Genomic DNA, 23,185 nt, shown 5'->3' on the forward strand with positions numbered 1-23,185 from the left:
TTTTTTCCGTAACGGGGGCACGGATATCACAATGAGAAAACAATAAATAAAGTAACACGAGAAATTTGTGGTAGTGACACAGAAAAGACATCCATGCTCCCATCATGGAAAAAGCTCATTTTGGGCGGAGGTGGCTCGTTTAGCGGCTTTTGGATCTGAACTCTTCATATATCAACAATTTTATTATTATTTTTAGTAATAATTGGTGCCCCTCTGCAATACTGTTGTTGCCTATAGATTAAAAAAACACTTCTCTTCGCATTGCTGTGAGTCTACTAAACATCTCCATAAATTTTAATAGCTGTTCTCTTATAATGTTGTATTATTGAAGCCACATGTGTTGAAAAGAACATTTCAGAAATGTTTTGCAGCTGTAGATGACGTAAATCAAGATTTTATCCTTTTACCTCTCACTATAGAATATAACAAGACGTCTGATGGCTGGATTCAGTACAATGGCAGTCAGTATTTAATAAATAATGAACCGCACCCTATGGAAGAAGCTCGTGACATCTGTAAGAAGAATCATGCTGATCTTGCTGTCATTAATGGTCAGACTGAGAGGAGGTTTTTATTTAAACAGGTAAAATAAAAATACTGACAATTATTTCCAGTTTGTCTTGCACTCTGCTGCTAAATGCTTATATGTTGTATAGGATTTGATGTTGATATCCCTTAATGCATACTTGAGGCACCGATGAGACTCTGTGGGATAGTTAATTGAGTTACCCTCTGCCACACCACTCCTCAGCCCTTCCATCTCCTGAGGTTGCTCCTTTCTCGTTTAAGTGCATAAACCATTGACATGATCTAATCTCAGACTCTAACGCCACAAATCTCACCACAACTTGACCATACATGCCAACCCGTTTGACTAAGGCCAGAAGCCCCACTGTCGTTGAAAATGCAGGTTCAGTGGCAAATGGTTCTGTATGGCATACTATTTACTGCAACACACAAGACCACAAGAAAACGGCAAAATCTCACCGCAACCCCACCATGCGTGCCAACCCGTTTGACTAAGGCAAGAGGCCCCACTGTCGTCGTTAATGCAGGTTCAGTGGCAAACTACCGCAATTACCCAACAACACCGGTCTATTGTATAGGACTTGATGTTGATTTCCCTTAATACTTACCTGAGGCATCGTTGCGACTCCGTGGGATGGTCAATTGAGTGATTGCACAGTTTGGGTTGTCAAGTGGGCACCATCCTTCATGGGTGTTTCGCTGATAGGCCCACGACACCTCCAGAGGGTTCAGCAGTGAATCCCAGCATCCCAGGTTCACTCCCTAGGTGCCATCAACTCACTTGAAGACCCAGGCGGAGTCTTTTCTCTTCACCCACAGCCATTGGCTTCCTTTTTCTGGAGCCGCGGAAAGGACTTTGACTGCCTGCTGGTGGGCCTTTCCTCGCACTCCCATTTTCCCATTGGCTTAGGTTTGTGGGAGTGTAAGGAACCACCTATTGGCCCAACAACGGAATCCAATGGCGTGGGTGAAGGGATCTCGTGTTCTGAATCTCCTCCTTTGAGAATTAAAACATTAATTTAGTCTTTTACTCTTATTTGACTCTGTGAGTTTCCCAATCTGACTCCAAATTATAAAATCAAACGTAACACATTATGTTAATTGTAATTTAAAGCATTGATTATTTATAAATTCCCATAGTCTTCGTTCATTAGCAACCCGATATCGCACAGGAAATGCATAATTTTGTGGTAATGCCAGACTCCTTCTATTCTGAAGAATTAAAATGAATCAACAATATCAATTTATTTTGCCAGGCAGGTTACACTTAAAGGTGACATAGAATGATTGAACGGAGTATTTATCCTTGTTCTGTGATGTGACATGTATAAATTTTTTTTGTTTAGGTCTGTAATGCCTTAGAAGCTTCCTAAAAACCTCTCTCAGATAGCTCTATTAGAGTGGGGGATTTTAAACAAGTGGTTTTGCACCTATTTGGCTCCCCCTACTGGCTTAACTAGAAATCTCATTAATGATTGTCGACTTTGCTGCCACTCAAAAAATTTAGCCAATTATTTTAAAGTGGAGGGGCAGTAAGATGCCTGTGATGTCATAAGCATCAGTTTTTCAGATTGGGCTGTTTTCTGGCTGACATTTCTAGAAGAGGAATTTCTATGAGACTGAGATGTTTAGCACGTTTAGCACTTTTTGTATGTTTGTGAATGTGAGTAGACTACCATTATTCAACAAAGACAAGGTAAAAATGGTTTTTCATTCTCTGTCCCTTTTAAATTTGGTTATTAAAATTCATCAATCAAGAATATCAACATTTACATCCAAAATAAAATATAACTAAAAAGACCAACATAGAAAATTAAAGTCACAAAGTCAAATCATACCTGGGAATCAGAGACACCGTATTGTGGGAAGTTCTGAATACAGATGCTTCCATGATGTTTTAATACACAGTGTGGGAGCTTCTGGTTACAGAATGCCTCCCTGAATATTTGCCAGGCCACCTTTTATACACAGCTTGAGACAAAGACATTGTAAAACTACAAAAATCCAGTTTGACCTGTACCAAGTGACCCTAAAAGACTCCTGGTCAAGATCCAGTTGACCTGTTCCAAGTGACCCTAAAGGACACTTGGTCAAAATCCAGTTTGACCTGTTCCAAGTGGCCTGGTCAAACCAACCAGAAGTATCAAGGCAAAACCCCGCCTCTAAAAGAAATGCATCTTCTATCTTAAGTTGTAAAGCCTTGATCCATCTTATCTTAGACTTATAGAAATGAGACCTTTTTCCTCATCCCACCATGACCTTTAAAATGAAACCACACATGAATATAAAATTGCAATCTCAGAATAACATATATACATAATATCATATATATTCAGCAGATACCCAATGATGTGAGCCTGAAGGCTAACAGTGCAAAAGCCTTTGTGATGAAGAGATTAGGAGAACAAAGAGTTTCTATGTCTGTAACCAGTTCAACCTGAGGGTCACATTTGAGTTAACAACACAACCTGAGATTTAATTGTTTTACAGTGTCTCTTCATAAATAAACTTAAAGTTTATTGTACACCAGCTGTACTACAGGAGAAGGCAGGACATCGTAGGCAGCCTTGCCAGTAAAGCTTGCCCTGAATGCCTCCATTTCCCATAGCTCTTTCCAGGAGATATTCCTCTTCTGTACTCCTTCCCATGCCATCCACTGCCCTTGCTTTGCCTCTGCCACAGCTTGGGCACACCTTCTTGCTTCCTCCTCCCGACGTACCTCCGGGACCACCATCTTGCGTCTCTGGTGTACTGGCCCCAAGTCCAAGACCACCCCTCCCCTCCTGCACCCGGCCCATGATGTCCATTATGTCTGAGTGCTGCCTTTGCTTTCTCAGTTGCAGCCAATGGGGTCCACTACCTTCCGGTGGCCAAGATGGGGGGCAGCTTGGGCTACAAATGGATCACTCGAATCCAGAAGCATCATCTCCAGTCTGACACTTGTACTCCTCTACCAGACTGGAAATGGGCAGGTGTAGCATCCCTTTGCCATGAAGTCCAATACTGCTGAGGCACCTTGGAAGGCCAAGCCACTTCCTTACATATGAGCTGACCAATCTCTTTTCCAGCTTTTCCATCTTTGAGAGTGGGACTTCATAGAGGGTTAATGCCCACAGGAGACATGGAAGTAGTCCTTACTGAAACACCAGAGCTTCAGCTTGTCTGGAAGCAAAGTTCTGTTGATGTTCTCCAGGCCACTGGCTACCTCCTTCCTAAGCTGCTCTACCTGCTGTTTGTCTTTAAGGGAGGCATCATACCAATGACCTAGGCTCTTCACTGGCTTCTCGGAAACAGTTGGGATGGGTTCCTTGCCAATGTGAAAGCGGTGGTCTGACAGCGTCCCCTTGATGATGGAAATACTTCTGGACTTGCTTGGCTTGATCTTCATGCGAGCTCGCTCACCAGTGCAAACCTTGGTCCTGGTGAGAGTTGTGAGGTCATCTGACTGGCGGCAGCCTCAGCCCAGGTATTATTCGCTGTCCGCCAACTGTCCATCTAGAGGTCCAACTGATGACCTCCATTGCCAGGGTGAAGGCCACTGGGAATGTGGTGCAGCTGGCCATGATTCCCACTTCCAGGTGTTGCCACGCTGTTGTGTACTCTGCTATTGTCACACAGAGCTGGACGTCCTTGAAATGGGCCTTTATAAGGGTTGTGAGAGGTGCTGGGACTCTAAAGTAGTCAAAGGCTGTCCACAGGAGGTTGTGATGGACTGAGCCAAAGGCATTTGCGAGATCCAGGAACACCACGTAAAGATCTGTTCCCTCCTTTTTGGCGACCTGTATCTGATGTCAGATGATACTAGCGTGTTCTACACAACCGGAGAAGCCTAAGATGCCTGCTTTCTGTATTTATGTGTCAATCAAGTTGTTTCTTTGCAGGGATCCTGCCAGACTGTAAGCAACCACGCTGAATAATTAAAATATTATATAATTATAATTTGTTTTCCCTTATGGTGAAGATCTATGCATAGTTCCATTTGCTTTGTATGGCCATTACTATATGAAACTTTAGTTGTGGGCACCATCTCACCATTGATGTCCTTTCATTAGAAAGCCCCTAGACCTCTCTTTGACCAGCCTGGTCTCACTGTTAATATGTAGTATTACTATGTAACTTTCAGAAACACAAAACATATATTTTTTTAAGTAGATGCTGAAGCGTACAATGTAGACATAAGTGCAAAATTTTAGCACAATCTTTTTAAGTTTTTACAGCTACAAAACGTAAAACATTTACAAATCTTTCATACCCTAAAGATTGTTGAATATTTTCCCTTTAACCATTTCATCGATAATGTTACCACCCTACCCCAGACCTTACCCTAAACCCAAACCCTTTTAATACAAAAAATATATAATGTATTTCTATATTATGCAAATTAATGGAAAGAAATGTGTAAAATTTTGTAACAATATAGCATTTAAAGTCGCTAATACAGTCCTATTAAAACAGTTAAAATCATGTATTGTTTGAAAAGCATAACAGACAGACAAGTGTAATCAAAATAATTTATTTGTTGCAAATTTTCAAAAGCGTTACCAAAAGTAGTTAAAATGATGGAGTTTATAAAGTACAGGGAAATATTAAAGTTATTAATCCACGAGAACATTAATCTGACTTCTCTCTGTCATGGCGCGCATTTCAAATTTCAAAAGTGCATCGTCTAAAAGATGGCAATGTTGCAAATCTGTGGAGTATCACGCAAGAGACATTAGATAATAATCCAATGTCTCTTATGTAATAATCGCAATAATCATGAACAAGGAAAAGAATCCTATAATATATATTTGTGTTATATATTTTATATATTTTTCCTTGTTCATGATTATTGTGCACGTGTGGTCTAAGTTGTTCTTACGTTTTTGCATACATTTAAAATAAATTTTTGTTTGAAAGTTTTTGTTTAATAATGATTTGTAAGTTAAAACATCCGTATGCACATTTTACAAACATATTTGTGCATACGCATGCTTAGTAAATCAGACAAAATGAGCGTTTGATATCACTGCCTTAAAGCAATGTGTCGTTAAGCTTCTTGAGGCGGGTATTTGAATTTAAATTCATAACGAATTCGAAATTTGATTTTTACGGTCGCTGATGAGAACCCAGGTGCAGATGAACTCAAAACTTTATTTTGACAAGACACACAAAACAAAGACCCACGAGGGGGTAAAACAAGACTATGACTAACAAACTGGAACTAGACAAGAATATACAAATAGAAATAGAACCATAAACTTAACAAATACTCTAGACTTCAAATAACACAGGTTAGAACAGGATTGAACAAAACAATTCCGCACAAGACAGCAAACACAAGGGCATTAAATAGGGGAGCAAATCAAGAGGGGAACAGGTGACATGAATCAAACAATAATGGGATAATAAACGAGGAAACAAGGGGGCGGGGTCAGGAGACGAGACAGAAAGCACATGGCTTGAATAAACAAAAGGTGTGTTCGACTTCATGCGGCGCTGCGCAGACCGATCGGCGGCTGACTTGAAGCAGTGCATTCCGGTTAGTAATTTTGTCCGACTTCAGCTGGCGCTGCAGGCACGTGACTGTGTCATATGGTTCTTAAGTTCCGCGAGCACGTTTCGAGAGTAGCCGGCTAGCTCCGCCGGTGCAGCTTCTCCAGAGCGGCTGCCCGGAGTTGTGATGACGTAACAGCTTTACGTGATTGGTCGCCTCACTAGCTACGTTTACATGGTCACTTTTTCTTTCAATCAGATTAAAATCAATCAGATTGAAAAATCCGAACGCACTGTTTACATGAACGCTGAATAATCTAATCGGGTGGATATGCGCGTTTACATGACAGATCGGATTTTATCTTTTGACATGCGCAAAGTGCACGAATACCAGTTTCCCGCCGTTTCACCATGGATAAACTATCAGCCATTCTCTTGTCCGTTTTTCTTTTCATCGTTTTAAAAAGCAGACTTAATATTTACTTATTACAGCTGCTTATTAGGAGACGACGAGCGCATGATTTGTGCTGTGCTGCGTTTATTTGCCAGGCAATTACAATGCCTCTTCCCGAGCCCAGAACAAGGCGTCTGTGGATGAGGGTTCGTAGCCAGGACTGGTGGGACAACGTCGTCTTGCACCACTTCACAGACGAGGAGTGGAAGGAGAATTTTAGGATGACACGACAGTCATTTATGACACTGTGCTCAATGGTGGAAGGGTACATGGCACCTGATAATGTCATAGTTAGGGCACCAGTACCACTTACAATGTGAGTCGCGATCGTTCTGTATAAACTTGGCAGCTGTGCAGAATACCGGGTAATCTCCAATCAATTTGGCGTCCACAAAAGTACCGTTAAGAAATTTGTGTATATGTTCTGTAAGGGCATGGTGAGAGGACCGATAAAACAGCTGATCCGAGTTCCAAATGAGGAGGAAGCATTGGAGATCGCCAGGTGGTTTGAAGAATTGCATAACATTCCTCAAATAATGGGACTTATTGACGGCACACACATTCCAATTCTTCCTCCTTCAGATGGGTACAAAGATATTTGTTAACCGCAAAGGCTGGCCATCTTACGTTTTGCAAGCTGTTGTTGATCACAAATTATGGTAAGTCAATCAATATTTTGTATGATTTATTTTAAATGTATTTACTCAAAATAATTAAAAAACTATTAAAATGTAGCTTCTTAATAAATAATTAAAGAGTATATCATACTTGTTTTAAAAACTGCATTTATGAAGTTAATAAACTATATACAAGTAATAAACTTTATGAAAACTAAAACAGGATTTTTTTCAAACATCTAAAAATAATAAACTTTGTCCATACAGCTTTTGGAGCATCAGCTGTAAAATGCCCGGTAGTGCTCATGATGCCAATGTTCTACGCCAGTCTGACCTCTTTCAAAGATCTCACCTGCTGCCAAAGGTGAGGCTTGTGACTGCTTTACTTTTTAAAGAGAACACGTTAAATAATTTAATTCTTATTCATTTTACTTTAATAATTTTTAGGCTGTGAAGAACATCGAGGGACAAGATACTAGACTTTTAATAGTTGGAGACCCTGCATACCCTCTCCTCGACTGGCTCTTAAAAGGATACATCAATTCCGCACATTTGACCCCTGAACAAGAATCTTTTAATGCCTACTTGAGCTCAGTACGGGTGGGAGTTGAGAACACATTCGGGATTTTGAAGTCACGGTGGAGGGTGCTGCTAAAAAGAAGTGATTTTCACTTCACATTTACACCAACTGTGATAGCCACCTGTTGTGCACTGCATAACTTTTGCCAGACTGAGAAGGACAATGCCAACACCAGGTGGCTGGAAGAGGCTCGTGACCTTAACGCCATTTATCCGCAGCCTAGGCAGCTAGTAAATACATAGAACAACGTGTCTGGTAGCAATGCAAGAATTGCTCTGACCACTTACATGTCCACCCATTTCCCTCTTCGTACAGGTAATTTCCACTAAATGAAGCCTTTCAAAAGAAATCTCTTAAATGTAAGGAACTTTTAATAAGAAATTGGTTCATACATTTGAACATTTCAAACATAAAATACCTCTTAAAGGTACCAGTGCAATACTTGTTGCAAGTAAGTTATAAATTCAAGTTATAGAAAGTTAGATTCAAATTTCAAAAACAGATAAAAAATGTAAACATTAACAAGTGCAATGAACACTTAACAAATGAAATTGCAAATACAACTTGTAGTGAAATTTAAAATGAAAAAAAAAGGCAATAAAACTTGCAGAGATCAATGACTTGCATGACTTTACATCTAACTTAACGTTACACAACTAATACTTAACTTTTTCTGATTTAACCTAGGTCATGCAGGTTGTGGTCAGAGGTACTGGCTCCACTACTATTTGGGACATTAGGAGTATAGAGCATCGGCCTACTGTAAAATTGACCTGGGTACTGCTGCGGAGGTTGCATATAAGAATTGTGTGGTGGAGCATGTCCCTGGAAGTGAGGAGCTGCTTCATAGGGTTGTGGAAGAAGACCTCTGAGACCCTCAAACATTTGTCCTAACAGACGTTCAGTCGAGCGAGTGCTTTCTTCCAGGAACCTTGAAAGTAGCATCTCATCCCGTTGCTGATTCCTCTCTTGGTGTTGTTCGATTCTATCCAAGAAGGATTTTTGTTCAGCTGACCACACGTTCATAAGTTTAGCATATCCAGATGAAGGTTTACGTCCTAGATTAACAAAACATGTATTATTCACAGTTAACCTAATGTGAAGATTATATTACTTACATAATATTTTTAATGAATGAATTACAAAAATGAAAGATGTTAATATTGTATAAATCACAATTAAATAAGTTACAAAATCCAAAACTGTGTATGTATTCTTTTTTAAATACACTAATGTATAAAACATTAGTTTCCATGTAAGTTTAGTGGAGCATTCTAACTTTGTGTTGTTCTTGGAGAAACTTTTAATAATAGCATTTGTCAAATGCACATATGTAAATCCCCATAAAGTAAATGCACTGTAATTAGGGATGCACAGCGCTTAATCGCGATTAATCTATAGCAAAATAAGAGTTTTTGTTTACATCATATATGTCTGTCAACAGTGTATAATTATTATGTATATATATTTATACAACAGTTCTGTGACGAGACTGACAGGTTAGGTTCCATTTGCAACTCTTTATTGATGTTTTCAATCAGCAAACAATAGTAAACAATGGGCACATCCAAGTAATCATAAACATATAACAGACCAGGTTCGGGGCAGGCGGCAAGCAATCGTAAACGTTAATCAGTCCAAGATCGGGGCAGGCAGAAAGCAGTCGTAATCGAAATCCAGTCCAAGTTCAGGGCAGGCGGCAAGAATCAATAAACCAAGAGACAGTCCAAAATAACACCAGGAAATCAAACACGGGTACACACAGGGAAAACGCTCAGAAATGCTGCTAGGGCAAACAAGACTTCGCAAAGTTCAAGTGGCAGAGTCCCAGGTTAAATAGACCCGCTGATACGCTGCAGCTGGTGTGTAATCAGCGGGTCACAGTGCATGATGGGGAATGTAGTCAATATTCGGGTGAATGGGAAGTACCGGGAGCGTTGGCGCTGACATCCGTCACAGAGCCCCCCCCCTGCGAGCGGCTCCAGACGCGGGAAGTGTTCTTTCGAGGACGACCTCGGGGACGAGGGGCAGGTTTATCCGAGTGTAGTCTGTGAAATTCATGGATGAGGTTGGGATCCAAGATGTCGTTAGCGTTCACCCACGACCTCTCCTCGGGACCATACCCCTCCCAGTTGACGAGGTACTGCAGGTGGGAGCCCTGACGTCTGGAGTCCAGCAGCTCGCTGACCAGATAGGCCTCTTCACCGTCCACCATGATGGGAGGGGGCCCTGATCCTCCAGAATCCACAGCCGCTCCCGGGTCCTCGGCAGGTTTTAACAGGGAAACATGAAAAGTGGGAGAGATACGGTAATTAGGGGGGAGATCAAGACGGTAGGAGACAGGGTTAACTTGTTTCACGATTTTAAAAGGACCAACATACCTGGGACTCAACTTTTTGCAGGGGAGACGAAGTTTCAGGTCTCTGGACGAGAGCCAGACCAACTGACCAGGTTCGTAGTGGGGTTCTGGGGTTCTATGGCGATCCGCTTTTTCTTTAACCTTTCCAATGGCTCGAGACAGATGAACATGAGCTTGTTGCCAGGCTTCCTGACTTCGGGTGAACCAAGCGTCAATGGCCGGGATGTCTGCGAGTTCCTCATCCCAGGGGAAGATGGGCGGTTGATATCCAAGGACACATTGGAAAGGCGTGAGTCCCGTGGAGGTTTTCTTCAGGGAGTTCTGTGCATATTCCGCCCAAGGTAGGAAGCGACACCAGTCATGCTGATTCTTGTGACAGTACACTCTGAGAAACTTAGTTAACTCTTGATTAAGACGTTCAACTTGACCATTGGATTGTGGGTGATACCCGGATGTAAGACTGATGTTGATGTTTAAAGCTTTGAAGAATGCTTTCCATACCTTGGACGTGAATTGTGGACCCCGGTCAGATACGATGTCCTCAGGCAACCCGTAATACCGGAACACACAGTGAAGTAGCTGTTCCGCAGTTTCCATGGCGGATGGCAGCTTGGGCAGAGGGATAAAACGACATGCTTTAGAGAAACGATCAATGACAGAAAGTACCACTGTGTTACCATCAGACCTAGGCAGATCCGTCACAAAATCCACCGCTATGTGAGACCATGGTCTCTGTGGGATCACAAGGGGTTGGAGGAGACCAGCTGGGTTCTGGTGTGGGGTTTTACTGGCTGCGCAAACCGTACAGGCGTTCACCACCGCGCTGACATCAGGTAACATGGACTGCCACCAGAACTTGTTCTTCAGCATCACCAATGTTGAGTTAATGCCCGGGTGTCCAGAAGAGAGAGATGTGTGTACCCATTGAATGACCTGCTTCCTGTAAGAAGGAGGAACGTAAGTACGGTCTGCAGGGCATTCCGCTGGTGGTGGGTTAGCATTGTTGAGCTGGTTTATTTCTTGCATAACGTTCCATTGAACAGGAGCTGCAATGAGGGAGGGTGGGATGATGGGCTCGGAACAAACAGGCTGGGGTGAAGAATCAAAGATACGTGACAAGGCATCTGCTTTGGTGTTTTTGGATCCAGGTCGGTATGTGATAGTAAATTGAAATCTAGTGAAGAACAGAGCCCACCTTGCCTGCCGGGTATTGAGACGTTTGGCAGATTGTAAATATTCCAGGTTACGATGGTCTGTGAGAATCAGGAAAGGGTGTTTGGCGCCCTCTAGCCAATGCCGCCATTCTTCCAAGGCCGCCTTCATAGCTAAAAGCTCCCGGTTACCCACATCATAATTTCTCTCAGCAGGGTTCAGTTTTCTAGAATAGAAAGCACAGGGGTAAACTTTGCCTGGATTACCTTGTCTCTGTGATAATACCGCGCCCACTCCAGAATTCGAGGCATCCACCTCGACTATGAAAGGCTTCTCGGGATCTGGATGATGCAGAATGGGGGCTGAAGTAAAGCGGGTCTTGAGGTCACTGAAGGCGGCTTCGGCTTCCGGGTTCCATGTGAGCTTGTGATTAGACTTATGCACAAGTGAAGTTAAAGGTGCAGCAACCATACTGAAATTCTTGATAAATCTTCTATAAAAGTTAGCGAATCCCAGAAATCTTTGGAGTTCCTTTACCGTAGTTGGTTTGGGCCACTGTAGAACTGACTCCACCTTCTTTTCATCCATAGCCACCCCGTCTGGACTTATGATATACCCCAGGAAGGACGTAGATGACTGGTGAAACTCACATTTTTCTGCTTTCACGTAGAGTTGGTGTTCAATGAGGCGTTGGAGGACTGTTCTGACATGGACGACGTGTTGTTCTGGGGAATCAGAGTAAATGAGTATGTCATCAATGTAAACAATAACAAATCGGTTAAGCATGTCCCGGAGCACGTCATTAATAAAGGACTGGAACACGGATGGACTGTTACAAAGACCGAAGGGCATCACCAAATATTCGTAGTGACCATCGCTGGTGGAGAAAGCTGTTTTCCATTCGTCCCCTTCCCGAATACGAATCAGGTTGTAAGCACTACGGAGGTCCAATTTGCTGTAGATCTTGGCGTTGCGTAGTTGCTCCAAAGCAGCAGGTACTAGAGGTAACGGATAGCGAAACTTCACCGTGATGTCATTCAGGCCACGATAATCAATACAGGGTCTTAAACTGCCATCTTTCTTGCCCACGAAGAAAAACCCTGCAGATGCTGGTGATGTAGAATGGCGTATGAAGCCCTTCTCAAGCTCCTCTGCGATGTATTTCTTCATGGCTTGTTGTTCAGGTTCGGATAGAGGAAAGATGCGCCCCCTAGGTGGTACTGTATCAGGTAACAATTCGACAGCACAATCACTGGCTCGATGAGGTGGTAATTGCGTGGCTTTGGTCTTGCTGAATGCAATAGCTAGGTCTGAATACTCGTGGGGAACATTATCAGGTAAACTGGGAACTGGTGTAATTTGTGATGTACACACAGAGAGATCAGGTGACTTACTCAGACAGGATTTCCTACATTCATCAATCCAATTCAGAATACACTTTTCCTTCCAAGAAACGAGTGGGTTGTGTAGATGCAACCAGGGAAAGCCCAAAATAACTGGATTATGAGGAGATGAGATGACATAGAAGACAATCTCTTCTGTGTGGTCGTGTTCGGTAACAAGTGTGATGCTTTGAGTGATATGCGTGACGTGACCGGTGCCCAATGGTCTCCCGTCTAACGCTGCGATGGAGAGAGGGGGTACACAAGGGGTTACTGAGATTCCATGAGACTTCACTAATCCCGCATCAATAAAGTTTCCCGCAGCCCCGGAGTCAAGTAATGCTTTGGTATTAAATTTACTTTGTTGCCATGACAACGAGACAGAAACTTCCATACATTCAAATGTAGTAGGTGGAATAGATGCACTCACCCGACCTAAGCGTGTCTGAGCTGGTCGTGAGGGACAGACGGCCAGGACATGGCCAGCTTCACCACAATACAGGCATAGACGTTGACGAAAGCGGCGTTCTCTCTCACCCGCCGTGAGTCGTGCTCTGCCCACTTGCATGGGTTCACTCGTGTCAGGTGAAGGTACTGAGTGAGTTGCGTAAGTCTCAAATACACGGACTGGTCTGCGACTGCGTACTAGATTATCCACTCGTATAGCCAGCTTGACGAATTCATCAAAACTCCTCCCTTCGTCACGGCAGGCTAACTCGGACTGTAATTCTTGACTTAAACCTTGACGAAACAATGTCTTCAATGTATCCTCAACCCAGTTGGTCTGTGCAGCGAGTGTGCGGAAGGTCAGAGCGAATTCGGCCGCTGAGCGGCGCCCCTGTCTAAGGGAGAGTAGTTGTTCACCTGGGTCTCGACCTCCTGCTGGGTGTTCAAACACAGCTCGCATGGTGCTCTTAAACTCATCACAGGTGCTTTGGTTAAAGTTGCCAGCTGCCCATAATGCCGTAGCCCACTCTAATGCTTTCCCAGTAAGCAAAGAACAAATCAATGAGATTTTACTAACCTCCGTGGTGTAAATGTGGAGTTGCTGGGCGATGAAAAGCTCACACTGCATGAGAAAGCCTTTGCATCGATCTGGGGTGCCATCAAACTTTTCAGGGAATGCTAGACGGGGTGTAACTGAAGCCGGGGGCGTGGCTCTGGGTTGAGTTGGCTGAGGCGTGGGAACTGGTGTAGCGGCGGTGTTAGCTGACGTAGCTAAGCTCTGCACAGAGCGAACTAATTCCTCCGTGAGAGAGGTCAGACGGACCAACTGATGTTGATGAGCCGCCAGGATGTTTGCTTGTGTGGACAGCTCGCCTGTAAGCTGTGCCACGGTTGCTGGAGCCTGTGGTGGCGAAGTCTTCTGTGACGAGACTGACAGGTTAGGTTCCATTTGCAACTCTTTATTGATGTTTTCAATCAGCAAACAATAGTAAACAATGGGCACATCCAAGTAATCATAAACATATAACAGACCAGGTTCGGGGCAGGCGGCAAGCAATCGTAAACGTTAATCAGTCCAAGATCGGGGCAGGCAGAAAGCAGTCGTAATCGAAATCCAGTCCAAGTTCAGGGCAGGCGGCAAGAATCAATAAACCAAGAGACAGTCCAAAATAACACCAGGAAATCAAACACGGGTACACACAGGGAAAACGCTCAGAAATGCTGCTAGGGCAAACAAGACTTCGCAAAGTTCAAGTGGCAGAGTCCCAGGTTAAATAGACCCGCTGATACGCTGCAGCTGGTGTGTAATCAGCGGGTCACAGTGCATGATGGGGAATGTAGTCAATATTCGGGTGAATGGGAAGTACCGGGAGCGTTGGCGCTGACATCCGTCACAAGTTCTTTCTGGTTCTCGAATCTGAGTGGTCAGCGGGGCGAGTGAACACTGACGTCCGCTCATGCTTTGGTTCTCATATGTACCGAATCTCACTAAGAAAACGTTAAAACAGGCGCTATCTTTACTAATCGACTGTAGATTTAAATATATTACATATATATTCTCGACTGAACTAATCTTAAAACTACACTTTGTGACCAAGAAACGTTAATATAAAGAAACGCCTATCCGTCCATTGAGTTATTATGAGATTCAAAGCAGCCGAAAGTGTTACCTGTCTTTCTGGCCGCCCTCAAATCTGTGGCGGAAGAAGTAGTTCTCAAACAAAGAGGATTTTAAAATAACTCTGTTGTTTTTTTCTAGTTTTCGTTTTTTAAACGTGTGCCGTCGAACTGTTGTATAAAAGCAATATCGCTCTCGGAGTCGTGTGATATAGCTCTATATCATCACGGCTGTGATTGCCTACGGCCTCGTGCCTCTGGCCTAATCACAGCCGTGATGATATAGAGCTATATCACACTCCTACTCGAGCGATATTGCTTAAATATGCACACATGCATGTATAATTGTAAGGCAAAAAAATGTATTTATATATTAAAGGAACCCTTTTGCCATATTAAACTATGTTATTACCTCAACCTAGACGAATTAATACATATCTATCTTTTTTCAATGTGTGCACTGTACAGCGCGTTGTGAATGTGTTAGCATTTACCCTAGCCCCATTCATTCCTATGGTACAAAAAAAGTTTTATTTAGTGGCACCATACTTACTGGTATAACTCATCATGTAACTTTTTTTAATAGGGAAAAGACGGAAGTGTTTGGTGGCTTCCCTGTTTGATACCATAGGAATGAATGGGGCTAGGCTAAATGCTAACACATTCACAACACGCTGTACAGTGCACGCATTGAACAAAGATAGATATGTATTAATTAGTCTAAGTTGAGGTAATAACATAGTTTAATATGGCAAAAGGGTAGACTATTCCTTTAAGTATTTATGTATATATAATATTATACATAAATATACAAATGTATACACATTATGCATGCATGTATACAAAGTTATATACACAGTTGACACACATATGGGGTAAACAAAAACTCTTATTATGCTGTAGATTAATCGCGATTAAGCGTTATGCATCCCTAAACTGTATATTAACTCATAATTAATGATTTTTTAAGAAACTTACTCTTTTTTGCAGCGCTGGGTAGAGTATGGGCAGTGCCTTCTTCACCTGTCTCCTCTTCGGTCTGCGCAGAGCTGCTCATTGCCGCTTCCTCAAAGTTGCTCTCAACATCTACATATGAAATGTACTATTAATATCTGCTAATCCTATCACCAACAAATGTACATGCAGTGCGTGTATCTCTGCACGAGTAAGGCTTCGCTAAAATGATGACAACTTACCAGACGCGTCTTCCGAGATGTAAGAAGCATCAAGTGAATCCTCTTCCGAGAAGCCGACCTCTACGCCATGAGCTGCGGCGTTTACCAGTGGTCTTCCTCCCATTATCTCGTCGATAATACTGTAAAACCGAAAACTCGACGGCGATTCGCCACTTTTGTTGTTCTGGGATTTCGCTTTGTAGTACGCACTCTTAAGACCTTTCCACTGATTTTTGATTTGGTCAATTGTACGGTTTATACCGGCTTCTTTCAGTTTTTCAAAAACTTGCTTGAAGAGCTCGTTGTTGCGTGACTTGCGACCGTCTAGTCGTTCAACTATTTTTTCTTCTTTCAAAATATTGAGCAACAACGTTGTTTCTGCTGCAGACCAGTTTTGTTTACCGCACGCCATCTTGCCTTCGACAACAACAGCCGCGCCATCCATACGTCATTACGCGATCTGACGTCTTCGCACATGCGCAAAACTTTCTATTTGAATTTTTAATCCGATGAAGTGTTTACATGTCCTCTCCATCAGATTACAAAAGGTTTAAACCACCCCTTACAATCCGAACAAAATTTTAATCAGATCTGGCCAAATCAATCAGATTGATGTGTTTACATGTGACTTTTTTAATCTGATTGTTCTTCTAGTCCTATTACGATCGGATTACATGTGTCCATGTAAACGCAGCTACTGATGACAACGATCACGTGCGTTTCAAGTTTAATCCAACTTTTAGTTCCACTAATAAACATTATAAATTCATGTTTTAAAACAGGAAAAAACACTTCAATATGCTTAAATATGTTATATTGTGTCGTGTAATAAAATAAAAATGAAAATAACAAACTCTATTGGTATTTTAATAATATAGGCTTGTTTCCCGTAATTTTCGGTTATACAGTATAAGCAGCAATTAAAATATTCAATATAAAATGTTTTGGTTGCAACTTTTTATTAAAAGGTTTGTTTTTATCAAATTCAGCATCTAATTCACTTCATTTGCAATTAAAAACAAGGAAACACGGCGCACACGTCACTACGGCAAGCAGCAGGTCTTCAGTTCCTCCCTCGACTGCAAGCGGCAAACCTCACCGATCGGTATGCGCAGCGCCGGATGATCTCGAACACACCTATCGCCAGTGCTTTCACACAAAACATGGGTCTGTCATGATCCTGCTTCATGACTAATACTAAAACAAGGACGAGAGGGCAGAATCATGACACTTGTGTTAAAGAAATATTTTAAGTGTTTCAAATTCTTTTGTCAGTGTGGGCTTCACAATACTTTAGCTCATTACTATAGTTCACAGGAATTCACAAGCATTTTTGTAGGACTAACTGATGCTGTTTTATAGATATCTAGAACTGCAATATCACAAACTCAGTACTACATTGGGATGACTGTAGAGTTGGACAAATCATTTAGGTGAGTATGAAAGACTACAAGCAAACCATTTGAACTTTATAAGCTCGAACTGATTTTGCCAAGTGAGAGATGTCCTCAGGCCAAATCATCTGGCCGTACATTAGCTAATTGGCGGCACATGAGTAAATATCTGGACATTGATCATTTGTAAGAAAAGCCCAAACCTATAAATAAAAAATCTCTTATACACTCAACAAATTGGATTGTTTTTAGCCCAACGACTGGGTGAATATAGGACAGAACACGCGCTGGGCTAACTTGATCAGCAAAGGTTTTTAACCCAAATTAATGTTTCATTCTGAAATAATGATAATTATTGATTTAATTTTACTTTATAAATGGGTTAAATGTATTTAAAAAAATATATAATTTTTTATTTTATCTTAATTTTATACATTTTGTTACTTTATTGCAGATGTCAAATACACCAAATTAAAAGCACATGCCAACATGGTATCCCCTTACTTTTTTATTAATAACATTACATGTGCTATAATTCAGATTTCATGTGTTGTAATACAGTTTACCTCAATCAGTCATATCTGAAAACTTAGAATTAAACTTAATCACAATAAAAATATGTTTATAAACATTTGTTTCAACAGAAAACACTTTTAGTTTATACTCATAAGGAGTGCTACAGCCTGTAACTGGAGTCATGATGGTCCAAAATGCCCATGACAAGTAACTTGAAAGAGGGGTTGATTTGACTTGTACACAGTTAAGGTGCAACTTACTGTAGGTTTGTATAGGCTATGGAGTAAAAACTTTACATAAGTCATCATAATAATAATAAGATACATTTATATAGCACTCATAGCGCTTTACATATGAAAGGGGGATCTTCTCAAACACCACCAATATGCAGCATCCACCTGGATGATGCGACAGCAGCCATATTGCACCAGAACACCCACCACACATCAGCTAATTAGTGGAGAGGAGACAGAGTGATAGCCATTTAGTATATGTGGGGATGATTAGTAGGCCAATGGGTAAGTTTGGCCAGAATGCCGAGGCACACCCCTACTCTTTTTCAAATGACATCCTGAGAGTCAGGACCTCGATTCAACGTTTCATCCAAAGGATGCTGCTTTTTGACAGTATAGTGTCCCCATCACTATACTGGGGTGTTAGGACCCACACAGGCCACAGGGCAAGCACCCCTGCTAGTCTTACTAACACCTCTACCAGCAGCAACCTGGTTTTCCCAGAAGGTCTCCCATCGAAGTACTGACCAGGCTCAACCCTACTTAGCTTTAGTAGGCAAGCTGTCTTGGGCTACAGGGTGATATGGCTGCTGTATAAGTCATTTTATGACAAAAAAAAGTCAGATTTTGATTAGAGGAGGTCCAAAAAAAAGTAACCAACGCATTTCCGATCCTGTGGGCTTAACTTATCGAATAAGCTAAACGCTAATAATCATAGCAGTGCATGTAATAACGTTTCATGTAAAGTAAACTGGATTGTTGTCTCACATATTTGTTTTTTCTAGTAAACAGTAATGGTTTTATGTATAAATATATTGATATCAACCTTGTTGATTCATATAAAACATTCCGTGTAAAAACCACAGCCTCTCCACACCTGAAGTGAATTCAAACAGAACCACGCACTGAGTTAATTTGACCCAGGATTTGAGTTGATGCGTCCTGGGAGGGATGCATTTATTCAACTGTCAGTGAAACTGATTGGGTTGCACCAAACTACCCAAGACTATAAACACAACCCAAATGACCCAAAGGACTCAACCCAGCATTTGGGTAGAAAAAAATAACCCAGCATTTTTTGAGTGTATTTTATTGATTATGCTTATTTATATTGAATGTATTTGAAAGTATTACTGCATTTGTGAAGATGACTCTCAGTACCCAGGTAAAGTTATTAATATTATTGATATCTGTAAATAACAAACATGTCTCCACTGACCAATCAGAATCAAGCATCCCAGAGAATATAAATGTGGATAGTGTAATTGGGAAAAGAATATGACCTGAGATTTTAGGGAGAGTTTAACATCTTTATGATGGGATGATATTAGTTATTGGTTATTTAATTTGTGTGTGTGTCTCTGTGTGTAGTTGGGTGGACGGTTCACCTGTTGTATACACTGCATGGGCACAAAATGAACCAAGTTTCTCCAACAATGATGAGAACTGTGTGACCGTTTTGAAAAGCTCAGGTAAGAACTTCTCATCACAGCTGTATATGATATAGCAAATAGACAAAGAACAACATCCACTAATCCTGAGGCAGCTTAGACTTGCCCCAGAGACATCACATCTAGATTATAATCTGTTGATTTAGATTAAATAAAGTATTGGAGCTGACCTTGTAGGAAGTTTTCTCATTTGCATTAATGAATTCATTTTTACCATTAGGTTTAATATTTCAGAAGCTTGTTATTGTACAGCAAGATTATATGACACATATATAGTATACTGTATGTTTTGTCTAATGTCTTTGTTTTAAAAGTAAACATGATCTGATGGATAACATGTGTATGTTTCTGTAGGATTCTGGAATGATATTAATTGTGGTTATTCGTTACCATCGATCTGTAAAAGAAGTGCTGATTTTGTCAACACCACCATGTCTCCAACCACTGTACCAGCGAGCGGCTGCGCTCCTGAATGGACTCTGTTCAGAGGAAAAGTAAGAACCATTACTGTGCAAAAACATCTGCTTTGAACCAGTGTTTGAAAATGTGGACCACCCATACGCATTAAGAGATGCGGTTAGTCCCTAAAAAAAGAACCTATAGGTGTCCCTTGGTTTTCCATTAACCGCACTAGCTCGGGGGCAGGATGACATCAGCTCTTTTAACGCTGCCAACAATATCTATAAAGCCTACTGTCTACAAACATTAATAATATTAACATTACTATACATTGTTTAAAAGGTCTACGGGTTTAGCATCAGTGTACAGTCTCTGTTTTGAGATACAGATGCGAAAATATTGTGAAAATATTTTAGATGAAATCAAAAGTAAACAAAAATGTAATGCATTAAAAGTTTTTTCTGCTAATTTTCTGACAAAGAAACTTTGTTAATCATTACTCCGCACTTTATTTCTGATTGTTTGTGTTTCCAAATAGTGTTACAAGCTTTTTGATAATAAAATGTCATGGCGACAATCACGAGATCACTGCATTTCAAATGGCAGCAATCTGGTGTCCGTTCGGAGTCACACAGAGCAATGTGAGTATGACACATTCTAAAAACAAACGGTGCTAAATGGTACTCAAAGTGGTTCTTGGCTCGCAATCATAGAGGAACCATTTTAAGTGCTATATAGCACCTATGAAGCACCTATGAATAACTGTACAAAATGCCCCCGCTCATGCGCAAGTTCAACCTGTTGATCTTGTCTGGAGCATGCGCAAAGGTTTCAGTTCAGCAGTTTCATCAACGGAGATACACGGAATCTCCTCCTGCTATAATTTCATTAGTAAAGTTTCTTTCTTTGTGGTGTTGCTGTGCGTATATGTATATGCAAGTAAGTGACATCTGTCAGTATTGTAAATATGTTTGAGAGAATGTTAGTTTATTTGGGTAAATTACATCATTAAAGTTTTCATAATAATATTGGAAAGGCAGCTGTAATCCACAACTTGATAATTCAAAGGTTTATTTCCAATTTAATATGTATGTTGATCTCTTTAAGTAAAGGTTTATGCCATATTTGTTCAAATTTATATTTAACTGCATTTTTGCAAATCTTATAATGGCGCATCGCGGTGCTCAGCCAGACGCTCATTTGTAACCTGACACCGCTAACAAGCTGCAGTAGAGGCAGCCACAGACTACTCTTAAATACTGCCGTATTCAACCTGTAGCTTGCAGTTTACATTTTGATATATTGTTACTGCTGTAAGTTTAAACCTTTCGTGAATATATGTTCAAGTAATTAACAGTGTTTAATTGTGTTGTATTTGATTCAGCAAATATATTTATTATATTTTTGTTATTCCTTTAGAAACCACAGCGTAACACAGCGCATCAAAATAAAGATTGGAATTTAATTTCTCTCTGTACTAGCTTCAGTTCTTTCTAATAGAAGAAATAAGCCAGTTGATGTTCCACCATCCCAATAACGCACAGAACATTTTACAATAACCAAATAGGGGTCATATAGCACCACTATAGCACCACAATATGGTTCTACACTGGTGCTACACAGGTACTTCATCTGTGCTATATGTCACAAAAAATGGGTGCTCTATGATTATGAGCCAAGAACCACGTTTGTTTTTAGAGTGTAATGCTGTTATCTGTTCAACCTGATTTATTTTTAAAGAAATGAAAACTAGTTAACATGTTTGCAATACGCACAACCGGCGCAACGCCATAGAATGTCTCTGAACAGGTTCATGCCCACTTTTGGGGGAAAACAAACTAGACCTCCCATTGACTTCCATACAAAATAGCGGAATAAAGCAGCGTTCGTACACACCCGGCAGGCGTAAATAATTTAAGAAATCACTCAGATAAAACATGACGAGTAATTATCTGTCCACCCTGCCTGCCATTGAGCGCGAAAGATACATTAACACATTTAATTTGGTCATTATAAAAACATGTCTCTTTCATTCTCACAGCGTCAAATTTGTGTAACAACGCTTCCCATTGGCCAGAGGTGTCTTACCCGGATATGTACTCGTACCTCATTGGGTCATCAGGGAAGACAGTAAATTATTTTAGTTCGTATTTGAAAGTTACTTCGTATTTATATATTATGTCTTTATATTTAGAGTACTGAGTAAACTTTTCCGTCCAGCCATACAACTAACTGGCTTAGCGATATTTCCAGCAATCACTGGATGGCGTTGTTACACAAATTTGACGCTGTGAGAATTTAAGGGACATGTTTTTATATTGACCAAATTAAATGTGTTAATGTATCTTTCGCGCTCTATAGCAGGCAGAATGGACAGATAAATACTCGACATGTTTAATCTGAGTGATTTCATAAGTTATTTATGCCTGCTGGCTGTGTACAAACGTTGCTTTGTTTCGCTATTTTGCATGGAAGTCAATGGGAATCTGGTTTGTTTTCCCCCAAAAAGGGGCGGTGACGAAATTTACAGTCAAGTTCCCGGATGTGCCGGTAGTCCGTATTAAAAGTATTACATTGACTTTAATTAAATTTGTGAACTTGTGCTTAACCCGCACAGACTACTTTAATTGGAGGGTGAGTGGTTTGTAAATAAAATACAAAAAGTTATTAATGTTAAATTAATTAAAAAATTCCCTTTTTTGCGTTCTCAGTTTTTATCACAACTTTAATGGTAAGTGCTGTTGATGACGTGTGGATCGGTTTAAATGACATTGTCTCAGAGAAAAACTTTATGTGGACCGACAATCGAGCTGTCAGATACACAAACTGGCTTAAAGGTGAACCTTCAGAGTTAGGTGGAATGGAGGTAAGTGTGAATGAGTTTATGGCAAATAATAATAATGTAGTTCAATCATCAAAGCTACTTTTTGTTTGTTGCGTATTTGTTTTGGCAGTCAGTTTTCTGTCAGTTTTTTACATTAAAAACTTTGTGTTTGATCACAGCAGTAAATTTGCTCCGTTTCACACTGTGTGCGTTTTGGCACCGTAATGCAGGGTTAACCCCAACAGCAGGCTGAGCAGGATTTTATAAACCTGGGTTAATTTTAGGGATAACCCCGCTTCTAAATAACAAGTGTGAAACAATCCTCAACCTAGGGTTAAAAGCAGGGTTTAGAACGAAGATAACCCAGGGTTAAGCGCAGTGTGAAAAGCCCTAGAGTTAATATTTCCAGTTCTGGTTTGAATTTAAACATTAAAATCAATAATCACATTTAAGTAGTTGTGTTCTTCTTTTTAGATAATCTAGTGTGACAACTTACCAGCCAATGGGGCAAATTGTTAGAAGTGACCATTTTTAAGTCAGGACCTCAGAAAAAAAGATGATTGTTGTTAAACCGGCTTATGT

At 40.9% G+C, this 23,185-nt stretch overlaps 1 protein-coding gene and 1 long non-coding RNA gene across 6 annotated transcripts in view; both read left to right on the top strand.

The window, feature by feature from the left end:
- LOC135743926 (macrophage mannose receptor 1-like) overlaps positions 1-23,185 on the top strand; it is a 54,378-nt gene that overhangs the window by 4,300 nt on the left and 26,893 nt on the right. For 4 of the 5 annotated variants that reach the window (XR_010530608.1, XM_065261831.1, XM_065261832.1 and 1 more), the window contains exons 2-7: positions 420-583; positions 17,149-17,219; positions 19,301-19,401; positions 19,735-19,874; positions 20,318-20,420; positions 22,491-22,645. Coding sequence is in view for 4 of the 5 variants with exons in the window: in XM_065261831.1 (XP_065117903.1) it covers positions 420-583; positions 17,149-17,219; positions 19,301-19,401; positions 19,735-19,874; positions 20,318-20,420; positions 22,491-22,645 (734 nt within the window). In the remaining variant the exon portion in view is untranslated. The remainder of the gene's footprint in view (positions 1-419; positions 584-17,148; positions 17,220-19,300; positions 19,402-19,734; positions 19,875-20,317; positions 20,421-22,490; positions 22,646-23,185) is intronic. The other variant, XM_065261834.2, reaches the window with a different exon arrangement.
- LOC141281473 (uncharacterized) lies at positions 7,127-8,988 on the top strand. The gene is made up of 3 exons (XR_012335807.1): positions 7,127-7,438; positions 7,522-7,969; positions 8,342-8,988. It is a non-coding gene; the product is annotated as an uncharacterized lncRNA (long non-coding RNA).

Source organism: Paramisgurnus dabryanus, chromosome 2 (assembly GCF_030506205.2).
Source record: "Paramisgurnus dabryanus chromosome 2, PD_genome_1.1, whole genome shotgun sequence".
Classification (NCBI taxonomy): Eukaryota; Metazoa; Chordata; class Actinopteri; order Cypriniformes; family Cobitidae; genus Paramisgurnus; species Paramisgurnus dabryanus.